The 25,106-nt window shown below is 35.9% G+C and overlaps 1 protein-coding gene across 1 annotated transcript; it reads left to right on the forward strand.

Moving 5' to 3' along the window:
- Window positions 1-1,062: 1,062 nt before the first annotated feature.
- LOC149781796 (cytidine deaminase-like) lies at window positions 1,063-22,183 on the forward strand. The gene is made up of 5 exons (XM_089935955.1): window positions 1,063-1,217; window positions 7,759-7,878; window positions 12,903-13,014; window positions 16,908-16,965; window positions 21,873-22,183. The coding sequence occupies exons 1-5, from the start codon at window positions 1,199-1,201 to the stop codon at window positions 21,990-21,992; spliced, it is 429 nt and encodes a 142-aa protein (XP_089792081.1). The 5' UTR covers window positions 1,063-1,198; the 3' UTR covers window positions 21,993-22,183.
- Window positions 22,184-25,106: the final 2,923 nt, after the last annotated feature.

Below are 25,106 nucleotides of genomic sequence, written 5' to 3' on the forward strand. Positions count from 1 at the left end.
ACCAAACTTTTTAAATGTCGCTCAGACATATTAGTTATTAAAAATTTTTAGGGCATCTACAACGTACACTATGTACTAGAATTGTTCCGATTGTTAGGAGGTATGAAAATTGTACAACTTGTCTTGATTTGACCCAATTGCACAGGTGGCTAACACATTATTGACATTTTTATTATCCAATTGTACAACTAGACTAAATGTGTCCCGATGTGACGTCATCGTTGCGACCACTCGCAACGGGCGTTACATACTGCTTGGGTCGACACCTAGTACTGTCAATAAGGTATAACGGTACCAATTGCGCAAGTCCAGGTGGGAGGTGGGTTGGAGCTTAAGGTGTAGGAACATTGTATTTCGAAATAAACAAGAAAACTAGCTGTGATTGGTGCATTATGTAAGAATTGTACTTTATGTTAGGCTTAAAAAAAGTTGTGGCTCCTGGCAACATGTGGGATTATATTAATTCCTATCTAGATGATATTTTATATTTTTTATGAATTTTTTTTTCTCAAGTGGTACTCATGTCTGAAACTGTGTACGTTGTGACTAGACAACTCTTACCCCGTCTGGTTCCAGCAGAGTTATCTCTCTTAAATGCAATGAAGTATCTGGTTTGGCCTTGTCAAATTGACAATCTAACACTGCTCTCTAGAAAAGTGTGTGACATGCACGCTAAAGTAGGATAGAAAATAGATTTATTTTTCCAAACATTAGCATTAAGGTCTGTGGAAAAACAATTGGTACCGCGATACCATAACGGAATGAAATCAACTCTTTGTTGACTTGAGTGTGTGTTGGGCCCATCCCACTCAAGAAAGCCCTTAATTCAGGTCGTTACGGACATACAGTCCTACGACCTGACGGCTAAATTAGCAGTGCTCCTTTAGCACATAAACGCGAATGGGATGTGGCGCTAATTCCTTCCCCCAGGAATACATACTGATATAAACTCGTCGCATATGCCCTTTTGGGCGCAGGCGACGTAAGTCCAAGTAATCAATCGATCAGTCAATTATTCATTTAATCCACTTACAGATTGGTTCACGTTTCACAGTATATATTATCAGTGTTCTGAATGCAACGATGACCAAAACAACTTAACGTTAAGAAACAAGTCAGACAACTCTGTTGCAGTGTATTCAAGACAAAGGAGCAGACTGTCAGCTATATAACGGATTGCCATCTAACGATTATCAGCATGCATTACAAGGACCTTGGTTTGTCATTTTTGCTATATGTAAAGGCGTGCCTAACTCTCACTGTGTTTACTTTGTTTTATTTCTGCGATATTATTGTACACGCGTCCGATACAAACGTTAAAGGAGGCGCTCACTAGTTATGTCCTTTTGTGAGAGTGAAGTATATAAGGTGAACTTGTTTACATTGAAAACATGCACAGTGGAGAGAATGTTGGCATACCTCTATACTACTTTAATGTAATGTGGCTGAAATTTCTTTTGATATTGTACTTTTGGAAACTGTACATGATCTAAACACCTGCTAACGAAAATGACTGATCCCTTGTCCTAACAAAAATCAGCCTGAATTAATCTCAAGTACTGTACACTATCCGTAGCAGCTGTTTAAATAGGGGAAATGCATTTTGCCAGACTAGACAATACCAGCTTCTGAAAGTGCAATGAATGAATTACCAAATATATAACATGTATAATAAAAAAGTTATCGGGTCTTTTTTTAAAATACCTTTTAAGTTTAGGAAGTGAAAATGATAAAGTGGAGCTAGTGCATATCTTGATTAAGGCCAGGCTGTATAATCTATAACCCATATTACACCCATCAATCATACACCAAAATAAATGGAATTAAAGGTTCTTTGAACTATACATAAGACATACAAGGTCATTTTTAAATAGTCAGTATAACCAGCGAGGAAAGAAGGGGAAATTCTTCGTCTTTAAAATTATCCCTATGCAAAATACGAAACTGTAGAGCGCCACCAAAGAATTGCAGCTTTATGCGTTACCCACATTTCCGGGTAATAAATAGTATGGTTCCCTGCTTAGTATACTCCCTGCGTTGCACTCCTTTATACTTCGTCTTCGACTAATTGTAGAAATATTTGTAAAAATACTGATTTGCTGGTTAAGCTTGAGCACAAGATAACGACTGCTATAGTTCAAATCGAATGCATTAATAAAGTTCGCATTATGTCACTAACAAACAGAATATAAAAGCAATAAATTTGTCACGGTTAGATTAACGAGATCTCTCCATATGAGGCCATTTGTTTTGATCACGTGATAATATGGCGTCCGCGTTCACCCGTAATTAGGTCACAGTTAGTACTTCCAGTTCAGTACCCGTAGTTCTAGTCTATTTGTAGAACTTTTTTTTATCTCTCTCATTTTGGTGGTGATAGAAGAATTATATGTATGCATTGTTTTAGGGATTTAAAGGTAACTGTTTATTCTTGATAATATGAGATCAGGGTGTTGTTGTCTATATGTATTTCGGCGACAGTGCACAGTGAGTAATAAGGCCTTGGTGATGATCCGGATGTGAAATCTGTTCTGTTTACATGCTGCTCTGTTGACAGTCCAGCCTCTCAAAAATAAAATGCAGGTCAACCTTTGACAACAACTTTATCGTGAAGTCAACTTTTAAGGTATTTTAGATTAACATATGAATTGTATTGTCACCCAGTGGAAAGGTCTGTAATGAGAAACAAAATGTATAGAGCATATAGTAAAATAATTGTTCATTGTCCGCCTTACTTAGTATAGCGGAGTCCAACGCAAGGAACATACTAGGCAGGGAACCAGACTAGGTAATAAAGTAAATACGATTGCCAATTTATTTGTTGCGCGCCTTTTCTAAACGACACGGTTTCGTATCGATGCTTACAATTTACCAGTCATACATGTACTAGATAATAACTAGTAATTATAGAGTACATTTATGAAAAGTAAATTGTAAGCAACGATATGAGACCCTGCTTCCGTTAGGTTGAATGCAAGAGGACCGAGTTAAATTTTAAATAAAATGTACAGTACCGAAACAAAGAGGAGCAGCGAAAGTTTAGTGGGAAACTTTGAAAGATTGAAAGTACGATGAAGTCTATGACAGCACGAAATTATATAAATTATAGTACCGTTATTGTGATTTCGTATTGTCAGAGATTTCATTGTGTTTTATTGATAAAACGTCATTATGTAAACCAATAGCCTAAACAGGCAACAACTTTTATTCTCTCTGAATCCACCAGAACTGTTGCCGAGAGATTTATCAACCCCCCACCCCACCCCCCAGTTCTACATGTAAGACCTAGACGGTGATATTTGTTTTGGGCGTCTGGCACTAAAACAAATAACATGTAATACGTCTTTCATTGTAGGACTATCCGAAATCACAACAAAATCTATACTTCTTGTAACACGGGCTCACTATCAAGTAAATTAAGAGTATCCTTTAATGAATAGATATCAGGGGTGGGGAAGGTCCAATCTGTGACAGTATTTAGATTGGACCACATTCCACCCCAGCCCCTGTGGTTTGTCTAGACCAGCATGTTGTTCTGTTTTGTTTTGTTTTTCTTTCTGATAATCAGTCATGTTAAAAAAAAAAAAAAGGTGGAGAACAAATATAAACTCACTGGATGCATTGAGACAACAAAATGCAACAATTACGTTTTTTATGCACCACAACTCTCTTGAGTTAGGTGGGTGAAAGATGTCAACACTGTCGGACACTTATCTGAATTCAGGATTTTTACTACTCTATGTTTATTTACCAAAATGAAAACAAAAAATTGTAAAAGGAAATAAGACACTCAAGGTTTATAGATTATTTTGTGTGTGGTCATGTCCATAGTCCTACAACGTAAGACATATCACATATTTGTTTTGGTGCTACCAAAACAAAAATATGCAATACATCTTGCATTGTAGGACAGTCAATCAAATTAATGATTGATGAATTGTATTTTCAGTTGACTTAGAGATGTTAATAAAATTGATGGTTTTTTCATATTAAATTTTCATGATGTAGAGGCTGCAGTTAATTCAACTTGTTTAGCCTCAACTTTAGTCCTTGTTTTTCACTTTTCCTCTCTCTTTTACATCTCTTCCCAAACATGGTTAATTTAAAATCAGTGTTTCCCTTTACCTTTATTTACACTTCTGAGACCCCCATATTTTTAATTTGACCCCCAGTTTTGATACCAAAGTTTGTTTTTTACTCAGTCTGACCCCATGTTTTGACACTAACAAGATTGTTGGCTCTCAGTTTTGCACCCCTAGAGGATACACTGTAAAATGATGAAATTCACTTTTAGCTGTAACTTGGTATCCATAACACAAATTCCAATGATTACACAAAATTTAATATATATATCTCCCTCTCTCTCCATGTTATGACTTTAACCTGAAGTTTATTTTCTTGTACATGTAATATATATTGATGTATATGTAGCTAGGAACATCTTTGTTAACAGTGGGAGTTGAATATCAATGCATCTGCTTCAGACATACATGCTTATAAAGAGAACCATGTTTTGCTCTGAGAATTCATCATCATCAAACCCTTAACCCAGGAGGTGGTTGGGGCACCACAGTTGACTTTACAACCAATTTTCTCCATCTTTCCATGTTCTCTACTGCCCTTTGGCAATCTCCGAATCCAATGCCTGTCCACTCCTTAATCTTGTCTTCCCACCTCTTTTTCTGTCTACTTCTTCTGCACCCTTGCACTTTGCCTTGCAAGATTGTTTTTACCAGTCCAGATGATCTTGAGACATGACCGTGCCACGTCATTTTACCCTTTTTTACAGTGGTCAAGAGGTCTTCATAGGAAAACATGGCTCATTGGATCCTGTTATGGACTTCTTCGTTGGTTACATGGTCAATGTACGAGATGCCCAAGATCTTGCGGTAGCATCTCATTTTGAAGGTTTGAATCCTTTTAGATCTGATGTGAGTGTCCATGTTTCACAAGCATACATAAAGGTGGATATGACAATCGAGCGCATTAGCCTGATTTTGGAACCTATAGCAATGTTGGTATATTTCGATATTGATCTGAACCTTTTTATTGCTGCTGTTGTCTGGGCAATCCTGCAAATTAGTTCTGGTTTGGAGCCATCATCTGTGATAATGGATCACAAGTACATGTACTTGAAGCTTGTGACTCTTTCCAGCTTCTGTCCACTGACCTTTATTTCTGCACTGATGCCATTGGTGTTGTTTGTTATCATTTGGTTTTTTTCTACACTAATCTCCATATGATATGCTGTGTAGGCTGTCAGCCAAGTCAGCCAGTTCTTTTTCCTCTCCTGCTAAACCATCAATATCATCTGCGAAGTGAAGGTTGGTGTTTGTTCTACCTCTGATGCTGACAGTGCCCTTGTGGTTATGTAAGGCATCCTCCATGATCCTTTCCAGGAAAATGGAAGAATGTAAGTGACAATATACATCCCTGTCTGACTCCAGCTGTTGTTCAAAACCAATCTACTCTGCCACCATTGATGGGAACAGCAATGGTGACTTTGTCATAGAGGTGCTCAACAACCTGCCCCAGGTCTGAGCTGATGTTTACTTCCTCATAGTTACCCATAAGGCTGCATGCCGTACCCTATCAAAGAACTTTTTAAAATCTATAAAGACGTATAGATTCTGCTGAAGCTGAAGGTATTTCTCGCAATGGAGTCTGAGATTGAGGATTTGTTCTGTGGTGCTCCTCCCTGCTTGGAAGCCTGCCTGCTCTTCAGCACTAATTTTCTCTGCTTGAAGCTTTAGTCTGTTGAGAATTATCTTCAGCGTGAGTTTGCTTGGGTGACTGATCAGACTGATGGTTCTGTAGTTTTGGCATAGCTGTAGGTTGGCTTTCTTGGGGAGCATGATGACATGGATAAAGTCCATGTTGTAAGCCATTCTCCTGTCTGACATATCTTGTTTCAGATTGTTGTCAGACTGTGAGGCATGGCAGCTACCTAAGGTTATATAGCCATGGGAAGTATTCTGACATGTACATTTAAACTCAAATACATTTGTCTCGGATGCAGGAGGTTGTGGGTCCAATCCGCAGCTGAGTCATACCAAAGACTTACAAAAATGGTACTAACAGCTTGCCTAGCTTGGTGCTCAGCATTAAGAAGTTAGTGTTAGGACTGGTCGGCCTGGTGTCAGGATAATGTGACTGGATGGGACTACTTGCTACATGTCTGTGACATGGTGCCCCAATCCTAGTCATCACTTTAAACTGCCACACTGCAGACATGATAGCAATATTACTGAAAAATTGTTAAAGCTACGTTAAAAATTCAAATCGCACACACACACTAAACTCAAATTATAAAGTTGACATTTTTTGGTATTATATGATTCATCATACAGAATAATAAAGAGTAAGTGATATGAGGATCTCGCTCATCTGAGATCTACCTTTAAATGGGATCTCAATCATCTGAGATCTACCTTTAAATGGGATCTCAATCATCTGAGATCTACCTTTAAATGGGATCTCACTCATCTGAGATCTACCTTTAAATGGGATCTCACTCATCTTAGGTCTACCTTTAAATGTATTTGATGCCAATACCAGATGACAGTGTGAAAACTATGGTTATATTTTACATTACATTTAAGTTCATCAGATTATGCTTATAACCTCTTTTGGTAATGGCCCAGTTCAAAAGATGGTTCAAAGCCAGAACAGTTCAGAGCTGTATCATTATGAGGTTTCCATGTGTTCTGGGTGTCCAAGTGATATAAGGTGCTAGCCTTTACAGATAACCAATGTCTCACCTCAGACTGCATGGATGAAGTCAAACTTGGCAAACATGGGTTTAGGAGAAAGCTTGCCAGTTTCTTCCTGTGGGTCGGTGGATCTTCCTGCGATTTTACCAGGATCTTCCTCCACCAGATATACTGTCATGTATAGCCTTTCAATACTAGATCTACTGGCCTGCACTATCTACAGACAATCATGTTAAACTCAAAATGACAGCAACAACAACCAGAAGACATCATATGATCTCTTGTTGGTCCTAAATTTAAATAAATTCTGAAATCGAATACAAACACCACAGCAGCTAATGTTTGTGATCTTGTTATTGCTGAAGAATCAGATATGGTTTCAACACTAAGCAGTTAAGAGGAGGAAATGGTCTTTTCTTGAATTTCTGGAAGACAATAAAGTTCTTATTAGCAGTAGAGTGTTAGTTCCATGTAGGGACTCTTGTTTTCAATATTATGCTTGCATCAGCCATCTGTGATATATCATGTGAAATAAAGGTTTGATAGATGAAATAAACTGGGTACAGTTGTGTAATAGAAGAATAGAGCATGCACAAACATCAGTTAAAGATGATGAATCATTAGATGCTGTGACGAGATCACAGAGTATAAAACTTGATCAGCACAAAGCATCATGAACTGAATATTGTTCTATGCAGACTTGATTTTGCATGCATGAAATTTGGGCTTTTTCTAGGTGCTGATAAAGCGGATTTAAATAAAGCCCAGGTCAAAAATGTCTGCATACATTCCAGGCTTGATACATTGATTTTTAGAATCACTTAGTGTCAAGCCAGATTTATCATATCTTGTTGTACATACTGCATATATTATACATAACAGCTAGAAGGCCTCAAGGTAGGTAGTTATGTAACCGAGTTATCTTCTCTAAAAAAAAGTCTTTATTATTATTATTATTATTATTATTATTATTATTCTACAGAGTAAGTACTTTTATGTAGAATTGGTCAATTTGGTTATTCCCAAATTCTGTCTTAACTTTCAGATTCAACCATTCAGAAACTGATTGACCTTGCATTGGATGCCAAGGAAAAAGCCTACTGTCCATATAGCAACTTCAGGGTGGGATGTGCAGTACTGTGTCCAGATGGATCAATGTTTTCAGGTGATCTCTCTCTCTTTGGTTCTTCAAATTCACAACAATTAAGTAAAATGGGATTAAACAGTGGATCAAATGACCTGTAACTCTGGTAGTTATGAGATGCAGTAGTGTCCCTTTGCTGTAGTGTCATGCTATTTATTTAAACAGTATTTTTCTTCAGCTTGAACTATTGATGCAGAGATTTACAGAGTAATATGAGATTAAAGTTCAGTTTTGGTAAGAATAATATTCCTAAAAAATACTCGTGGAAGTCCCTAAAAAAAACTTTCTGGAATTATACAATCTGATGAAAATGATGGATAGTATTTTATGTGTTCATCTGATATCTCTAGTGGTCGGATGATTTGTTTTGGCAGTGGCTATGCCAAATAAATGAAACCAGCCATGTTATCAGACAGAACATGTACATGTTATCAGACAGAACATGTAAGACACATTGCCAAAACAATGAAACCAGCCAAGTTATCAGACAGAACATGTACAAGTTATCAGACAGAACATGTACAACACATTGCCAAAAGAATGAAACCAGCCAAGTTATCAGACAGAACATGTACAAGAAATTGTATATACTCCAATTTATAATTAATATTGGTTACCAGATGTTTTAACATTACCAAGTGAAAGACATGACAATACTGAGAAAAAATATGTTGCTTTTAATTTAATTCCTGGTGTGAGTTGAATTATGTTGTGATGTAAAACCTTCTGTGACATTAGCATGACATACATTGCTTGACAACAAATGTGGGCTGGTGGTTTTTACAAGGGTTTTCATGCATTCTTTCTTCACCAGTTATCCAGTTATATAAAACCCATATTGTGTTGTTTTTTTTAAATGGCATGAAACCCACAACATCAACAATAGCTAAGCCTTGGGTACTTTTGTACTGATGGTGCTATTTTTCCAGTATTCATTATGATTGATTTTATTCAGTTTTTTTCCAAATCCTTGAAACTTTAGTCATGAAGCTCCGCTGACCTGTTTATCATGTGGAGTAGTGGTAGTAGTGCTTACTAGAAGTAGGTCACACTGGTCTAGACCAATAAACCAGCCCCACAGCTGTACAATTTCTGAATATGAATGCTTTCCCCTAAATTTTGCTGAGGTATTCTAATGTTTGTTCTAGACTTTCAGTCTTACCAAGTCTTATGCAGGCATGCCAACAGAAAGGCTCTACTTTTAAGGGAAAAACTGAGCGTCTTATGACAATATTCATTACAGTCACTATAATTGTTTATAGATATAACTATGGTACAGCTTGAAATCTGAAGTGCTCTTGGTCCAGAATTTTGTGTTTTTAGTTATTAAATATGGTACATCATAAACACTTGGAAGTGCCATTGGCCCAGGATTTTGAGATTTTAGCTATTTCCAACCTTTGAGATTGCAGACATTAGAGCTTTACTGAAAGTTGTTATCCCCTTCAGTTATTTCGGAAGTTGTTATCCCCTTCAGATATTTCGGAGGTGGTGTGCATTTTTGTATCTGTGGGTAGTTAAAGAAAATGAGCACTTACCAAGACGATGAAAAGTTTCTCAGTTAAGTCAATATTCGTAATCAAACCTGTAAACAGTTGAAACATTATTTACACAGACATGATCAATTGGTGACAGGGAGCAAATGCAAGTTGATATGTAGAGTGAAAGGAATCTTAAAACTGAAGCTTACAGATGGTGGAAAAATGCTGTTTGAAGCTAAGCATTCAATTTGTAGACATCAAGAGAACAGTTAAGCTGTTAACTCTGTGATTGTCTCCTGAATCCAGACACCTTGACTTCATGTGGAATGGACTTAAATGCAATACCCGATTTTAGTGAATCGGACATTTACAATTATTTAATTCTGAAAATAAACTGTAAAAGTTGGCTGTGGTCCATGGTATCTTTAGAAGGCAGGCTTGTATAATCTGTTACATACCATCCAATTAAGGCAGGCTTGTATAATCTGTTACATACCATCTGATTAAGGCAGGCTTGTATAATCTGTTACATACCATCCAATTAAGGCAGGCTTGTATAATCTGTTACATACCATCTGATTAAGGCAGGCTTGTATAATCTGTTACATACCATCCAATTAAGGCAGGCTTGTATAATCTGTTACATACCATCCGATTAAGGCAGGCTTGTATAATCTGTTACATACCATCCAATCAAGACAGGCTTGTATAATCTGTTACATACCATCCAATTAAGGCAGGCTTGTATAATCTGTTACATACCATCCAATTAAGGCAGGCTTGTATAATCTGTTACATACCATCCAATTAAGGCAGGCTTGTATAATCTGTTACATACCATCCAATTAAGGCAGGCTTGTATAATCTGTTACATACCATCTGATTAAGGCAGGCTTGTATAATCTGTTACATACCATCCAATCAAGACAGGCTTGTATAGTCTGTTACATACCATCCAATTAAGGCAGGTTTGTATAATCTGTTACATACCATCCAATCAAGACAGGCTTGTATAAATCTGTTACATACCATCTGATTAAGGCAGGCTTGTATAATCTGTTACATACCATCCAATTAAGGCAGGCTTGTATAATCTGTTACATACCATCCAATCAAGACAGGCTTGTATAAATCTGTTACATACCATCTGATTAAGGCAGGCTTGTATAATCTGTTACATACCATCCGATTAAGGCAGGCTTGTATAATCTGTTACATACCATCTGATTAAGGCAGGCTTGTATAATCTGTTACATACCATCCAATTAAGGCAGGCTTGTATAATCTGTTACATACCATCCAATCAAGACAGGCTTGTATAAATCTGTTACATACCATCTGATTAAGGCAGGCTTGTATAATCTGTTACATACCACCCAATTAAGGCATGCTTGTGTAATCTGTTACATACCATCCGATTAAGGCAGGCTTGTATAATCTGTTACATACCATCCAATTAAGGCAGGCTTGTATAATCTGTTACATACCATCCGATTAAAGCAGGCTTGTATAATCTGTTACATACCATCCAGTTAAGGCAGGCTTGTATAATCTGTTACATACCATCCAATCAAGACAGGCTTGTATAAATCTGTTACATACCATCCAATTAAGGCAGGCTTGTATAATCTGTTACATACCATCCAATTAAGGCAGGCTTGTATAATCTGTTACATACCATCCAATTAAGGCAGGCTTGTATAATCTGTTACATCCCATCCAATTAAGGCAGGCTTGTATAATCTGTTACATACCATCCAATTAAGGCAGGCTTGTATAATCTGTTACATACCATCCAATCAAGACAGGCTTGTATAAATCTGTTACATACCATCCAATTAAGGCAGGCTTGTACAATCTGTTACATACCATCCAATCAAGACAGGCTTGTATAAATCTGTTACATACCATCTGATTAAGGCAGGCTTGTATAATCTGTTACATACCATCCAATTAAGGCAGGCTTGTATAATCTGTTACATACCATCCAATCAAGACAGGCTTGTATAAATCTGTTACATACCATCTGATTAAGGCAGGCTTGTATAATCTGTTACATACCATCTGATTAAGGCAGGCTTGTATAATCTGTTACATACCATCCAATTAAGGCAGGCTTGTGTAATCTGTTACATACCATCCGATTAAGGCAGGCTTGTATAATCTGTTACATACCATCCAATTAAGGCAGGCTTGTATAATCTGTTACATACCATCCAATCAAGACAGGCTTGTATAAATCTGTTACATACCATCTGATTAAGGCAGGCTTGTATAATATGTTACATACCATCCAATTAAGGCAGGCTTGTATAATCTGTTACATACCATCCAATCAAGACAGGCTTGTATAAATCTGTTACATACCATCTGATTAAGGCAGGCTTGTATAATCTGTTACATACCATCCAATTAAGGCAGGCTTGTATAATCTGTTACATACCATCCAATTAAGGATGATTATGAATATTGTTTTCTGTTTTGTGATGTACGAGGTGGTACTAGCAGTAGGAGATTGCAACATTGGATAAGATTATTGTTTGCTTTTTTTCTTATCTAGTTTTATGATACAAGAAAATTTAAGGATTTAAATGTGAATAGGAGTGGTACGTAAGGGTAGTTTTGGCACTGCAAAATCCTTATTTACTAATTGCTTTGAAATTGGTGAATTTCATACAAGTGTATGAAAACACAAACAAAATATTTGAGCCTATGTGTTTATTTTAAATGCATATATTTTGATTTCAGTGAGCATTCTTTGCTATCCATGCAAATGGTTTTATCTTATCATTGAATCCATACTTTTTGTATGCAATTCTCACGCAGAAAATGATGCATGGAAACCTTTTTTTCCGTTATTTTTCCATCATAAATTTTACAAATGCAATAGTATATTTCATATGAAGGCATATATCATTACAATTACTTAATTTGTCATAATGACAATATCACTTATGTTATTGTTTACAATCCCTCTTTCTACTTACTACACAGAAGCATTGCCTAATTATGTCTGCATGCTAAGGAGTTCCAATTCAAGGGCAGATAACAATACTTTCATTAAAGGCATATAGAAGGATTTATGCCAGGATAAAAAAAAGTCCTCGAGAGAACAACATTATTTTAGTAGAAGTTTTAAGTTCTGAAAGTTTTACTGGACTCGGTACGTTTTATACATCCAGTAAATTTCCATACAGATCCTTCTCTTGATAATCTTAATTTTCTTCCTTTTTCAATTGAATTTATAAATTTTGCTGCTACATTAAGTTTTAAAATTAGGTCTGGTTGGAACTGGGGATAGATATTCTGCAGAATTTTTATTTAACTTTGCTTTTAAGTTTCTAGATTGCAGTTGTTATTCTCTGTAGACTGCAGGGGACCATGGTAGCCATGTTGGTAGAGCATCAAACTCATGGTCCAATGATCTTGGGTTTGATACCTGCCCAGGCCAGCCTGGGTCAGCTGTCTCTGTGTGTCCTTGGGACAGGCACTTAGTTTTCTTTTGCATAGATAAATGGTAATGTTTTAAAGGTCATTAACACCAGACAAATAAAATCTCTCTAGGCTGTAATGTGGAGAACGCTTCATATGGACTTAGTGTGTGTGCAGAACGTGTGGCTGTCATGAAGGCAGTGTCAGAAGGCCATCAGAAGTTCAAAGCCACAGCCATTGTCTGGTAAATAAAAATTTAATATATTTTATTTCATTTTTTTTAAATTAAAATTTACAATGTACTAAACATAATATATCCATGCACACAAAAAAACTTGTAAAAGTTGCTTGTATATCTGACATGACATCACATAAGAATAAAAGAATACCACTTAAGTACTTGTCTAATTTTCAGCAAATATTTTAATTCATATATCCAGCTCTACATTCTTTGTTATTCAATACTATTAACATCCCTATTCAAGAATTGCATTGTAAAGATATTAGGGCAGTAAAACACAACCCAAAGCAAAATAACAACAAATAAATATGGAAAGTTCTTTTTTTTGTATAGATTGTCAATATGTGTCAAGCAATACAGGTATTACTGTATCTTACAAAGTTGGGCAATATACATTTATCTCCCTTTAATTTAACTCTAAGAAAACCTTAAAAGTGTTGAAGTTGTAATTTATGCATTGTGAACCAGATTTAGGTAATAATTCAAATATCTGTCATAATGTGGCTATTGCATGTTAAAATTCTTTGATTGGTAGATGTAGCCTTTTTCCCAGATGGAATGCCATGGTAGTTCATTTGGTAATGCAGTAGACTTGTAACTTAAGGGTTGCAGGTTCAACACCAGCCCAGGTCAGCTGCAGGTGTGTCCTTGGGAAAGGCACATGGCTCCAGTTTCTTTGGCATGATGTGGTCAATGAGGAGTTAAAAGTACGTTAAAACCAAGAAACATTGAAGTTTCTGTCAGATCAGTTTAATCACACAAAATTACATCTCATAAAGGAAGGCAGATTATGGAAGCATTGGTTCTTGTTTGATGAATAAAGATGTTTTTGCTTGTTTATATTCTACCAATCCAGAAACACCTAAGTTCAGAATGAAAAAATCTGCTGGACGGGTGAAGTTGTCTCCTATTGGCTTTCTTCTGGAGAAAGTTATGAAGAAAACAAATGAAAGAAAATTTGGAAATTTCATTTTTGAGTCTGCCACATTAACCACTATAAAAGTAAAGCAGCAGTAAAGGCATGGTATTTACGAGTCAGAAAAAACAACATTAAATGCTTATAATATTATTCTTTTATGATTTTTTTAAGCTTTTTTTAAAGATATATCTTGTTGTCAGTTGTAGAGCAGATTTTAAGCATATGAACTCTTCTTGAGATCTTCTGCTATGTAGCTATTTATAGAACTGGGGATTATCCAAACATTTTAAGGCTACATCAACATCAAACAAAATAATTCCACCAATGGTAGCTGATATAAAGTTTAAAACATTCCACAGCAGGGTCTTAATATTTTATCTAAATTGTCACATGTTCTGAGTAGAAGTTCGGTATCAAAAAAAAAGAATGTGTTGGATATACACGACTCTTGGATTTGATGCTTTTATGAGTTCATTGTGACTTGGCCAATTCAGTATAGTCCAGATTCGTGAGTAACAAATTTTTTGTTTATTTAAATCTATTTTCATGTTCATTAACAAGTTAGGCTACCTACAGGAGCTTTACTTAGAAATGAAATTAAGATTATCAGTAAATGGTTATAGCGAGGAGGGTCCAGTAGTCAAACAATGCAAGACATCAACCCAGACAGTTACGATGGGGGAGGCACAGGATCTACCTCACACCCACACCTGCATTGTAGCTATCAGGTTTAGCTCTTACATTGTAGGACTGTGGGTCGAATTGTTATAATGTTAGTCTTTCAACACCCCCCTGCCTGTCTTTATATTCATTTACTATCATTGTAAATTCATTAGTAGTGAAATTGCAGTAGCCCCAATTTTCTTCTTGGTATATTTCGAGTTTCCCAGCTCTTTTTTAAATCTAGTCAAAGAGTTATTTATTTTTCAGAAAAAATATAATGAATTTTGTTATTTGATTCTGTCAAAATCAATTTGTTTAATTTTCTCAATAAAATATAAACCCAGCATTTTTATTTCATCTTAATGGAATGCAGTGTGTATACCCTCTGTTTCATTGTTAATTTGTAGTTACTTTGCATATGCCTCTGTTTATACAAGTTGTTATTATGTAGTTCTCTGTACAGTTTATATGGAAATAAGCGCAGCTCATCCTGATCACATGGTTACATTCTGGCCAATGGAAAACTTTGATACATTTACCAACTAAAGCAATTGCAAATATTTATTACTGAAACACCTGTTTAAGGTAACAAAACATGTCAACTTTAACATGCCCCTAATAATAATTTAGAATTTTTCATTATGGGCAATCCTGTGTGAAAAGTTTCTGATAAAACAAGACAAAGAAGGATGCTGTTGCCTTCAGTAAACAAGTCAGCATGTGTTTACTCCATTACTGAGACATCATCCCGCTAATACACCTCTCACTCGATAACTCATGCACAACATGGTCCACAAACATAGACCGCACTATAAGCGAGGTTCGAGTTACCAAGGGATCTCCAAAAATTGGGGAAAAAAATTGTTTTGACATCAAGAAAACTGTGGGGGGGGAGCAGCATTAGGGAATGGGGCTGTTTATTGACTGAATCCTCATTTTACAATCATGTCGATAATAATTTTTAATAAAGCGCTTTTTCTAATGAAGTTGTTCGTTATTCTGTTTAAATAACATTTATTTTCAAAATGTCCAACATATGAAAGATCGTTCCAACTGGTTTCAACAAACATCATGTGTACACGAAAAAATATGTGTGTTATGTCACTGCTTTTTGTCTTCTTGATGAGTTTTGTTCTCATAGTGGTGTGTAATATTATCCTGCCAAATTGGCACAGTGCGGGAACTAGACCAACTGTTGCTACACCACCTAACAAGATTCCTTTTTTTCAAAAACATGGGACATTTATTTTGTGAGACAATCATCTACGTCGTAACTCAGTTTTTGTATTGTTCAGTTAGTACAGTAATGATGTCGTGATTTCATTGGAAGTAATAATGAAACTTCTTATCATCTTTGAGGATATCTCAAAGTGCCAGTTCAAGAATTCTCTGAAACTCGCTTTCCCACAATGGTCCGTATCTGTCCAATCAAGCTCTTTATTTTACGAAGTATTCATTTCGCTTGGCTGCCTTGTTATCTTTGATCAGTTATGAAAGAATCGGTTAATTTAAGGTAGTTTATGTTATATACACAATAACATTTAAAAGTGCTCAATTGATCAAATGAAGTGAGTTCACCTGACATACAAACTAGGCTGCTAGATTTTAAGTTTGTAGGATTTTTGTGCCATTTAACTTTTCTTTTATTCCACCTCCTTTATTTGATTCAAGAGACAATTATTTAACGTAATAATACAAAGGAGGCCAGCTTTTAATTCATTGCAACAATACAACAAATACTTCCAGAAGTCAGTTATCAAAACATGGTCGGCACTTAATTAGGTTCTCAGAGAAATGCTCGTGGACATAGCTGTTACGGTAGATTGATGCATTTTACGTTTAATTACAAGAGGACACGTTGCATTTATGATGATTACACTTAAAAGGAACTAAAAGATAGAACTTGAACACAATTTCAATAGATAAAAAACTATTTAATTTGTATTTATTTATTGCTTGGCGTAAGTGACATTTTCATTGATCAAAATTTTCTTACATATCGTTAGCTGCGGTGTACTAGAAATGTCATTTGGAAAGGCAGTCATATCTTCTGTTTTCGATGATAAAACGAGTGATACAACAAAGTTTCTGTTACCAATTTGGATCGCGATTTTCTTCAAGTTCAACAAATAGGGAAAAATTTGGAGGATATTTTCTGGTAAAAAACTGTGATCCACACCTGACCCTGTGTTATAAGTGGTTTGCGAGTTATCAGGGTACTTGTTATCAAGGGAGTGTTGTATATTCAGAAATAGGTAGGATTTAGTAGTCAGTCCATATCTAAAATTGTATCATGTCACTGTCTCTTCCACAGTGATATTAAAGGCAGCTTCAAGGCATCTTGTGGAGCCTGTAGACAGGTTTACTTGGAGGTAAAACACCCATGTATGGTCTTTGAAAGTAGCAAAACAATAATGTCTTGTTCTGTTTTTGTATATCTTCTGTTTATTAGAACGTGGGAGTCTGTTCTTACTTTGTATGCCTTCTGTTTATTGGTACATGGGAATCTATCCTTATATTTGCATGCCCCGTTTATTAGAACATGGGAGTCTATCCTTTCTATTTTTGCATGCCTTCTGTTTATTGGAACATGGGAATCTATCCTTATATTTGCATTCCCCCAGTTTATTAGAACATGGGAGTCTATCCTTATTTTGCATGCCTTTTGATTGTTAGAACATGGGAGTCAGTGCTTCCTATTTTTGAATGCCTTATGTTTATTAGAAAATGGTAATCTATCATTATATTTGTAATGCTTCTATTTATTAGAACGTGGGAGTCTATCATTATATTTGTATGGCCTCTGTTTATTAGAACATGGAAGTCTATTCTTTTTCATGTAAATCTGCTTGTAAGTTACTAATATAAGCTGGTACAGTATCAGACCCATAATTCAAGAGTTGTGGGTTCAATACCAGTGCCTCATCTTTGCTAGCCAAGGTTCCGGTATGATAACCCTATCTACAACTTGGCATATTGAGCAGATATTTCTGTGCTTTGGGTCTGTGAATTTCATTGGATGTGGCAGCAAGCCACCACATCCAATCAAAATTAAGTTTTACAAATTTGAACACTTTTGCTACATGATTGAAACAAAGGGAGCACACAGCTTGAATGGACTGATAAATAAGCAATTTTCCACTGCTGGTCCATGTTTGTTCAAATACTTTTCACTCAAATATGCTGGCAATGGATTCCCTCTGGTAGATAGTCATAATTTTGATGTTAATCTTACAAAGTATCTTTTTTAGGTTAGTTGCCTCCACCATTTTCGACTGAGGTATAATACACTGCTGTTACACACTGTTGGTTAATTGGCATTACATACTACGGGAGGCAACTCATGACATCCAACAGATGTCGCTAGGACAAAGCACTAAAATATCTGTTCAGTCTGCCAATGTGTAGATAGGGTTATTGTATCGGGACCACGGCCAGCAAGGACATACCTGCCCAGTCCTGCCTGGGTTGATTTATGTTAGCATTTAAACCACCCCAAAAGTACTGATATAAATTTGAATGGGTGCAAGCGGTTTATTGAGTGTCTCGTTTAATTGGAAAGAAACCAAGTGATTTTAAATTTTAAGATTTAAGCTTCAAATAATACAGTAAATATTTTAGTGTAGATGAGTTGTTCCTCACAACCCTGATTCGGAACGCTACCCGGGGGGCGGGGGTGGACCACTGGTGTAGATGCTACAGGTGCTGTGCTTAAAATTAATCAACCTTCTGCTTAGACCCGTCCATCAGTTGTCTATCCATCATGATACCTATGTACCTAGGTTGATACTTTACTAACTGAAGCGAGAAGATAATTAATTGGTCCTTGACGAGAAGATAATTAATTGTCCCTTGATGAGAAGATAATTAATTGTCCCCTGACGAGAAGATACTCAATTGTCCCTTGACAAGAAGATAATTAATTGTCCCTTGATGAGAAGTTAATTAATTGTCCCTTGAGTGGACTCATGCTCTGCTGCATTAAAAGAAGTTCCAAACAAATCTAAGAGAAGTCCATTTCTTCTTTCCTGTTATAATTTTTAACAATCAAGTATTGAAACCATCTCTGATATTCTTTTGGAATCTCCTGCATACCAATATTTGGTAACAGAAATATATACATGCTTGAGATGTGTAAATGCCACATGTATTTTTGCTAGGGCCTTTGACCATCAATCGGATATCACTTGTAGAAGGTCAGTGAACTTTATGTCTCTTACAGTGTCATACTCAGTGATGGACACCTTTTCATTTGGATATCCTAAGTCTTTTTGTGGAAACCCCATGTCAATCATGGCCATCCGTTCAGGAGGTGTAGTGATGAGATTTTCAAGCTAGCTACTATGACTGACATATTGCATGTTTGATTGGTACATTTGCATTTGGACCAGCTAAACACTGTCATAAGTTTTCATGAAAACCATATGTCAATAAGACCATCCATTAACAAGAGTAGTAATAACAAGATTTACAAGATGGCTGCCATTGTGACAGCCATAATGGCTATTTGCAGGTCACTGTTTTCAATCAGGATCAGTTACACCTCAGGATAAAACAGTACCAATGCAGGCTAAGACAAAAGTACATGCCTTGGTTAGCACATTCATGTGTATGTGCCTAGCATGTAGGGATGTAAAAAGTAAAATATAATTTGTTTTTTATAAAGCTTATGAAATCTGCAAACACCGCTCCCATATTTTAGCATTCCAGGGCAACCTGCTTATAACTACAAGGCATATCTTTGTTGAATGGGAATTTTAAGTAACTGGCCTTTTGCACACAAATAATTCTTCCATGTAATAGGATTTAGGAGTTGATTCAAGTGCTTGATAAGTAGGAATATATACCTGATGGGTAGGGTATGGAATAGTGTGTTTCAAAGTCTAATTTGTGGTATGCTAGACATCATCCAGTGGGTAATCTGAGGATCTATTTCCTTTAGGTAGGATTTACTTATTTTAGGCTACTGCTTTTTTCAATATACATGTGTCAGACACCTATATTATTTTGAAGTGTGAAAAAGAGTAAATTGCCTGTCAAGTGATGCCAGTGAATGCATTAAGGAAAAACTTAAGTGCTTACGGAAGAAGACTGGATTACCGAACTTTTGAAATGTGTATGTGGGTTACAGCAACACACACCATGTAATTTAATTTAAATAATTAGAACTCTACCTTTACCCTTATCTACCCATTAGACAGTCATGCTTTAATACTGAAAGGGAGACAACTGCTTACAATTGGATACACAGTCATGCTTTAATACAGAGAGGGAGGCAACTGCTTATAATTAGAAACAGTCATGCTTTAATACCAAGAGGGAGACAACTGCTTACCATTGGATACATATTCTTGTTTTAATACTGAGAGGGAGACAACTGCTTACAATTGGATACATAGTCATGCTTTAGTATTGAGAGGGAGGCAACTACTTACCATTGGATACACAGTCATGATTTAATACAGAGAGGGAGGTAACTGCTTAGAATTGGATACAAAGTCATGCTTTAATATTGAGATAGAGGCAACTGCTTACCATTGGATACATAGTCGTACTTTAATATTGAGAGGGAGGCAACTGCTTACAATTGGATACACAGTCATGCTTTAATACTCAAAGGAAAAAACTGCTTACAAATTGGATACACAGTCATGATTTAATACAGAGAGGATACAAAGTCATGCTTTAATATTGAGATGGGGCAACTGCTTACCATTGGATACATAGTCATGCTTTAATATTGAGAGGAAGGCAACTGCTTACAATTGGATATAGTCATGCTTTAATACTGAGAGAGAGGTAAATGCTTGCAATTGGATATGGAAGCAACTGCTTACAATTGGATACACAGTCATGATTTAATACAGAGAGGGAGGCAACTGCTTACAATTGGATACACAGTCATGCTTAATAACAGAGAGGGAGGCTACTGCTTACAATTGGATACACAGTCATACTTTAATACCCAGAGGGAGGCAACTGCTTACAATTGGATACAGTCATACTTTAATACTGAGAGAGAGGTAAATGCTTACAATTGGATACAGAAGCAACTGCTTACAATTGGATAAACAGTCATGCTTTAATACAGAGAGGGAGGCAACTGCTTACAATTGGATACACATTCATGCTTTAATACCGAGAAGGAGGCAACTGCTTTCAATTGGATGCAAAGTCATGCTTTTATACTGAGAGGGAGACAACTGCTTACAGTTGGATACACAGGGGGTACCCACCAGTTAATATGTACTTTTAAGAGAGTGACGTATGTAAGGTGAAGTAGTTCGCATTTAAAACATGCACAATGGAGAGAATGTTGGCATACCTCTATGCTACATTAATGTAATATGGATGATATTTCTTTGTATATTGTACTTTTGGAAATTTTACATGATTAAAGCACAAAATGACTGTTCCCTTGTGTTAAAAAATCAGCCTGAATTAGTCTAAAGTACACTATAGATAACGGCTATTAAAATAGGGAAAATGAATTTTGCCAGACTAGACAATACCACCTTCTGAAAGTGCAATGAATGAATTACCAAATATATAAAATGTAAAAAAAAGTTTTTGGCTCTTTTTTATACAATTTACCTCTGAAGTTCAGGAAGTGAAAATTGCCAAGTAGAGCTAGCACTTTTTTGAAAGGTGCACATCTGAAGGCCAAGCTGTATACTCTATAACCCATAGTACACCCATCAATCATACATCAAAATTAAGGAAATTAAAGGTTCTTTGAATTATACTTAAGATATACAAGGTCTTTTTTAAATAGCCAGTATAACCAGTGAGGAAAGCCGGGGAAATTCTTTTTCTTTAAAATCCTATGCAAAATACGAAACTGTAGAGTGCCACCAGTCATGCTTTTATACTGAGAGGGAGGCAACTTAGGGTCAGCTGATCCATGAATTTGTGACCACTGCATGTCAGCTTGATTTATATTACACATCTGTCATCAAGCTAATAACTTCATTTTACTTATTTAAGATCTGATATTAAAATGCAACATATATATATATATGTGTGTGTGTGTGTAAGGCAAATGAGATTGTACTTGAGAAATTTGAAAAGAATCAATGAAAGTAGGTAAGTGCCCCCATCTTCAGAATTGTTGGAGTCTCCTTTACTTGTGCAGTGTTTAATGTTGATGGACCCTGTTGCTCATTAGTTATAAAAATGAAATCTTTAAAATAAATTTTCTAATCTTTGACATCACCATCAATATGTAGTTGGATGGTTTGTGCTACACATTCTAATTTTTGGTTTCTATACTATGCAGTTTGGCTTGGACCTAGAGATGTATTTGGTGAAGCCTGATATGACAGTCAGAAAGGTGATACTCGGTGACATTTTCTCGATGGCCTTCACTCCTGATGCATTAATGGAAGAACGGATCTAGCTTGTCCAAACTTACACACCGTACCTGCCAAGCTTCCATACAGTATTAGGAGGATGGTGTTTGATACTCAAAAGTTTGGTGGTCTGACAAGGAGACAGAATACATGGCCATAAAATGTAATATTACACAGTAGAGAATATCTATACAATATTACCGAAAATTCAGAATTGAATAAAAGACAATAAAAATGATTTCCTTGAAGGATTTAATATTTTCAAACGAAATATAGCTGCTACATTTAGCACTGTCTTGTATATCTCACACACACACACACACACACACACACACACACACACACACACACATGCGTACATATAATCACACAGAAATCACATTAAAAATACACCAGATTTCTGTCATTAAAATCCACTGGGCAATGCAATATAGTTTTATCTAAAAAGTAGAATTTGCTGTACTCAGTCCTTCAGTGGAAGATTTATAGATGATTCAAGTGTTATTGGAACCAACCTGTTAATCTTGGAAGGAGGGCAGAGTTTGGGATTTTTTTTCAAATCACCATATCTTTTCTTTCTTTTGATTCAGATAATTTTTGTTTTTGTTGTCCTGTAATATGATGGTTAGAACTAGTTTTTCTTCTTCCTTTTCTTTTGTTGCTTTTTTTTCAAGCTGTATGACAAAATTTCACCTCTATTAAATTGTTAGTCCCTTCATGTTTAATTTTGCACATATTTGAGCCCAACCATTCATTGGGGGCAGGGGTTTTCTTTAGAACCAAGTTAATATTTTAATTCTTTTACGTTTAATTTCTTTTTTATTTAGTCTTATGTAATAAATATAAGTTGGGGGTGGGGGTGGAAATTATACCCTCCTCCTTTAAATGGTTGACACATTTGTACATGTATTCAACTTTGAACTCATTATGGTCCAGACCTTACATTGAAGGGGGAGGTTGGTTGGCACTTTCTTTATTGCCAAGATAATTTTATTTAATATAATACAATTTAATTAATTATGTTGTTTTCTACAAATGGAGCAAGAATAATTGTAGCCCTTTCTCCAAAATTTAAATGATTTGGTCCCACTAAGACATCCCAACAGATTTTCATCAGCATTCTGTAACTTTGCAATTTAATGTTTTAGCAATAACAATCATCAGAACAATAATTTCCATGTTCAAGTGCGTATCTTACTTACATTTATTATACTTCTTTAATATTTTGATGATCCTCCAAGCTATTTACAAAGTTCTATATGAATTGGACAAGAAATAATGTCTTGAGAATGTCCATAAGTCAGTTAAATGTAACATTACCTTGCTAGTATGGTCAGATCTCACTAGCTGTAGAACCTGTCATAATCCTTTTACCAAGTTTGAGCAAAATCCAACTTAAATTCAGTCTCCAGAATGGTAACAAGTACAGCAAACCAGAAATAATACTTTGTAAATGTGTAACATTTTGTTTATAAATCTGACTCAGTCTACAGTTTCATGATATAAGATATTTTTTCTATCGTTTATCCATATCTATCAATAAAACAGTTGCTAGCGTGTTCACAAGAGATCATGATATAAGCCCAAACTCAAATTCTGATTACAATCAGACCAGAAATGTGGTCCATAGAGTGGCAACAAGCTCATCCAATCAAATGCAACTCACCTTATTAATATGCACAGATCTTGATCATTACCGAACTTGTCTGAGATCATGATAATATAAACCTATATTCCAAGTTTGATCAACATTGGATAAGAGATGTAACAAACAATTGTAGACAGTGCATAACAAACAATACTATAAACTCACTTGGCCATACAGCTATATCATAACAAACAATACTATAAACTCACTTGGCCATACAGCTATATCATAACAAACAATACTATAAACTCACTTGGCCATACAGCTATATCATAACAAACAATACTATAAACTCACTTGGCCATACAGCTATATCGGAGTGAAGTATCCGATCCTGGATCATCATGCAAAAGTGCTTTCAACAGCGGCAATTCAGCTGCAGCCTGTTTTTCGAATCCAGTTATGAAATGCATTCACATTTCATTTTCATTTATCATTTATTGCTCTTCATTCTGTGTTTGCACTGTACATTATTTTCTTGACCAGAGTGTAACTAAAGTAATGCCTTACCTATACAAAACTTTTAGTCATCCCCGGTTACCTGAGAAATGAACAATCTAACCCAAGTCAGTGAAGTGTAAAACATAGGCCATAATGACCTACTATTGAAATAAAGTAGTGCTCATAAACGCCATCTCCTCACCAATTGTACTGATTCTAGTTATAATTTACACAGCACACAAAAGAAAAACTGCAGTCATCTGCAAGAAATATAAATTGGCCAGTAAAATTTAAAATATAGGTCACAATTACCATGAAGAGGGTTTACTACTCGTCAAGATACATCCCTTCAAAATGTTTCATGACTCCATGTATAACAATATTTGTGTCAAGATACATCCCTTCACAACGTTTCATGACTCAGGTATAACAATATTTGTGTCAAGAGACATCCCTTCACAACATTTCATGACTCCAGGTATAACAATATTTGTGTCAAGATACATCCCTTCACAACATTTCATGACTCCGGATATAACAATATTTGTGTCAAGATACATCCCTTCACAATGTTTCATGACTCCAGGTATAACAATATTTGTGTCAAGATACATCCCTTCACAACGTTTTGTGACTCCGGATATAACAATATTTGTGTCAAGATACATCCCTTCACAAGGTTTTGTGACTCCAGATATAACAATATTTGTGTCAAGATACATCCCTTCACAATGTTTCATGACTCCAGGTATAACAATATTTGTGTCAAGATACATCCCTTCACAACGTTTCATGACTCCAGGTATAACAATATTTGTGTCAAGATACATCCCTTCATAACATTTCATGACTCCGGATATAACAATATTTGTGACAAGATACATCCTGTCACAACGTTTTGTGACTCTGGATATAACAATATTTGTGCAGTATGCAGCAAAACCCAAGTTAAATGCACAAGGTAACCAATAATGTTTAGCTTATATACAAAGTTAGTCACCTCAGCTACCCACCTCCAGAGGGTAGCTGATACCTACTTAGCTAGGAAGATAGAATGGTTGAGATTCAGTGA

The sequence above is a fragment of the Sinohyriopsis cumingii genome, chromosome 15 (genome assembly GCF_028554795.1).
Source record: "Sinohyriopsis cumingii isolate HCF-2022 chromosome 15, ASM2855479v2, whole genome shotgun sequence".
Classification (NCBI taxonomy): Eukaryota; Metazoa; Mollusca; class Bivalvia; order Unionida; family Unionidae; genus Sinohyriopsis; species Sinohyriopsis cumingii.

What these genes read in the sequence shown, in the direction of transcription:
- LOC149781796 (XM_089935955.1), top strand. An exon ending in AGATGGATCAATGTTTTCAG is followed by an intron (nt 7,879 to 12,902) that starts GTGATCTCTCTC and finishes AAATCTCTCTAG; the next exon opens with GCTGTAATGTGGAGAACGCT. An exon ending in AAAGCCACAGCCATTGTCTG is followed by an intron (nt 13,015 to 16,907) that starts GTAAATAAAAAT and finishes TCTCTTCCACAG; the next exon opens with TGATATTAAAGGCAGCTTCA.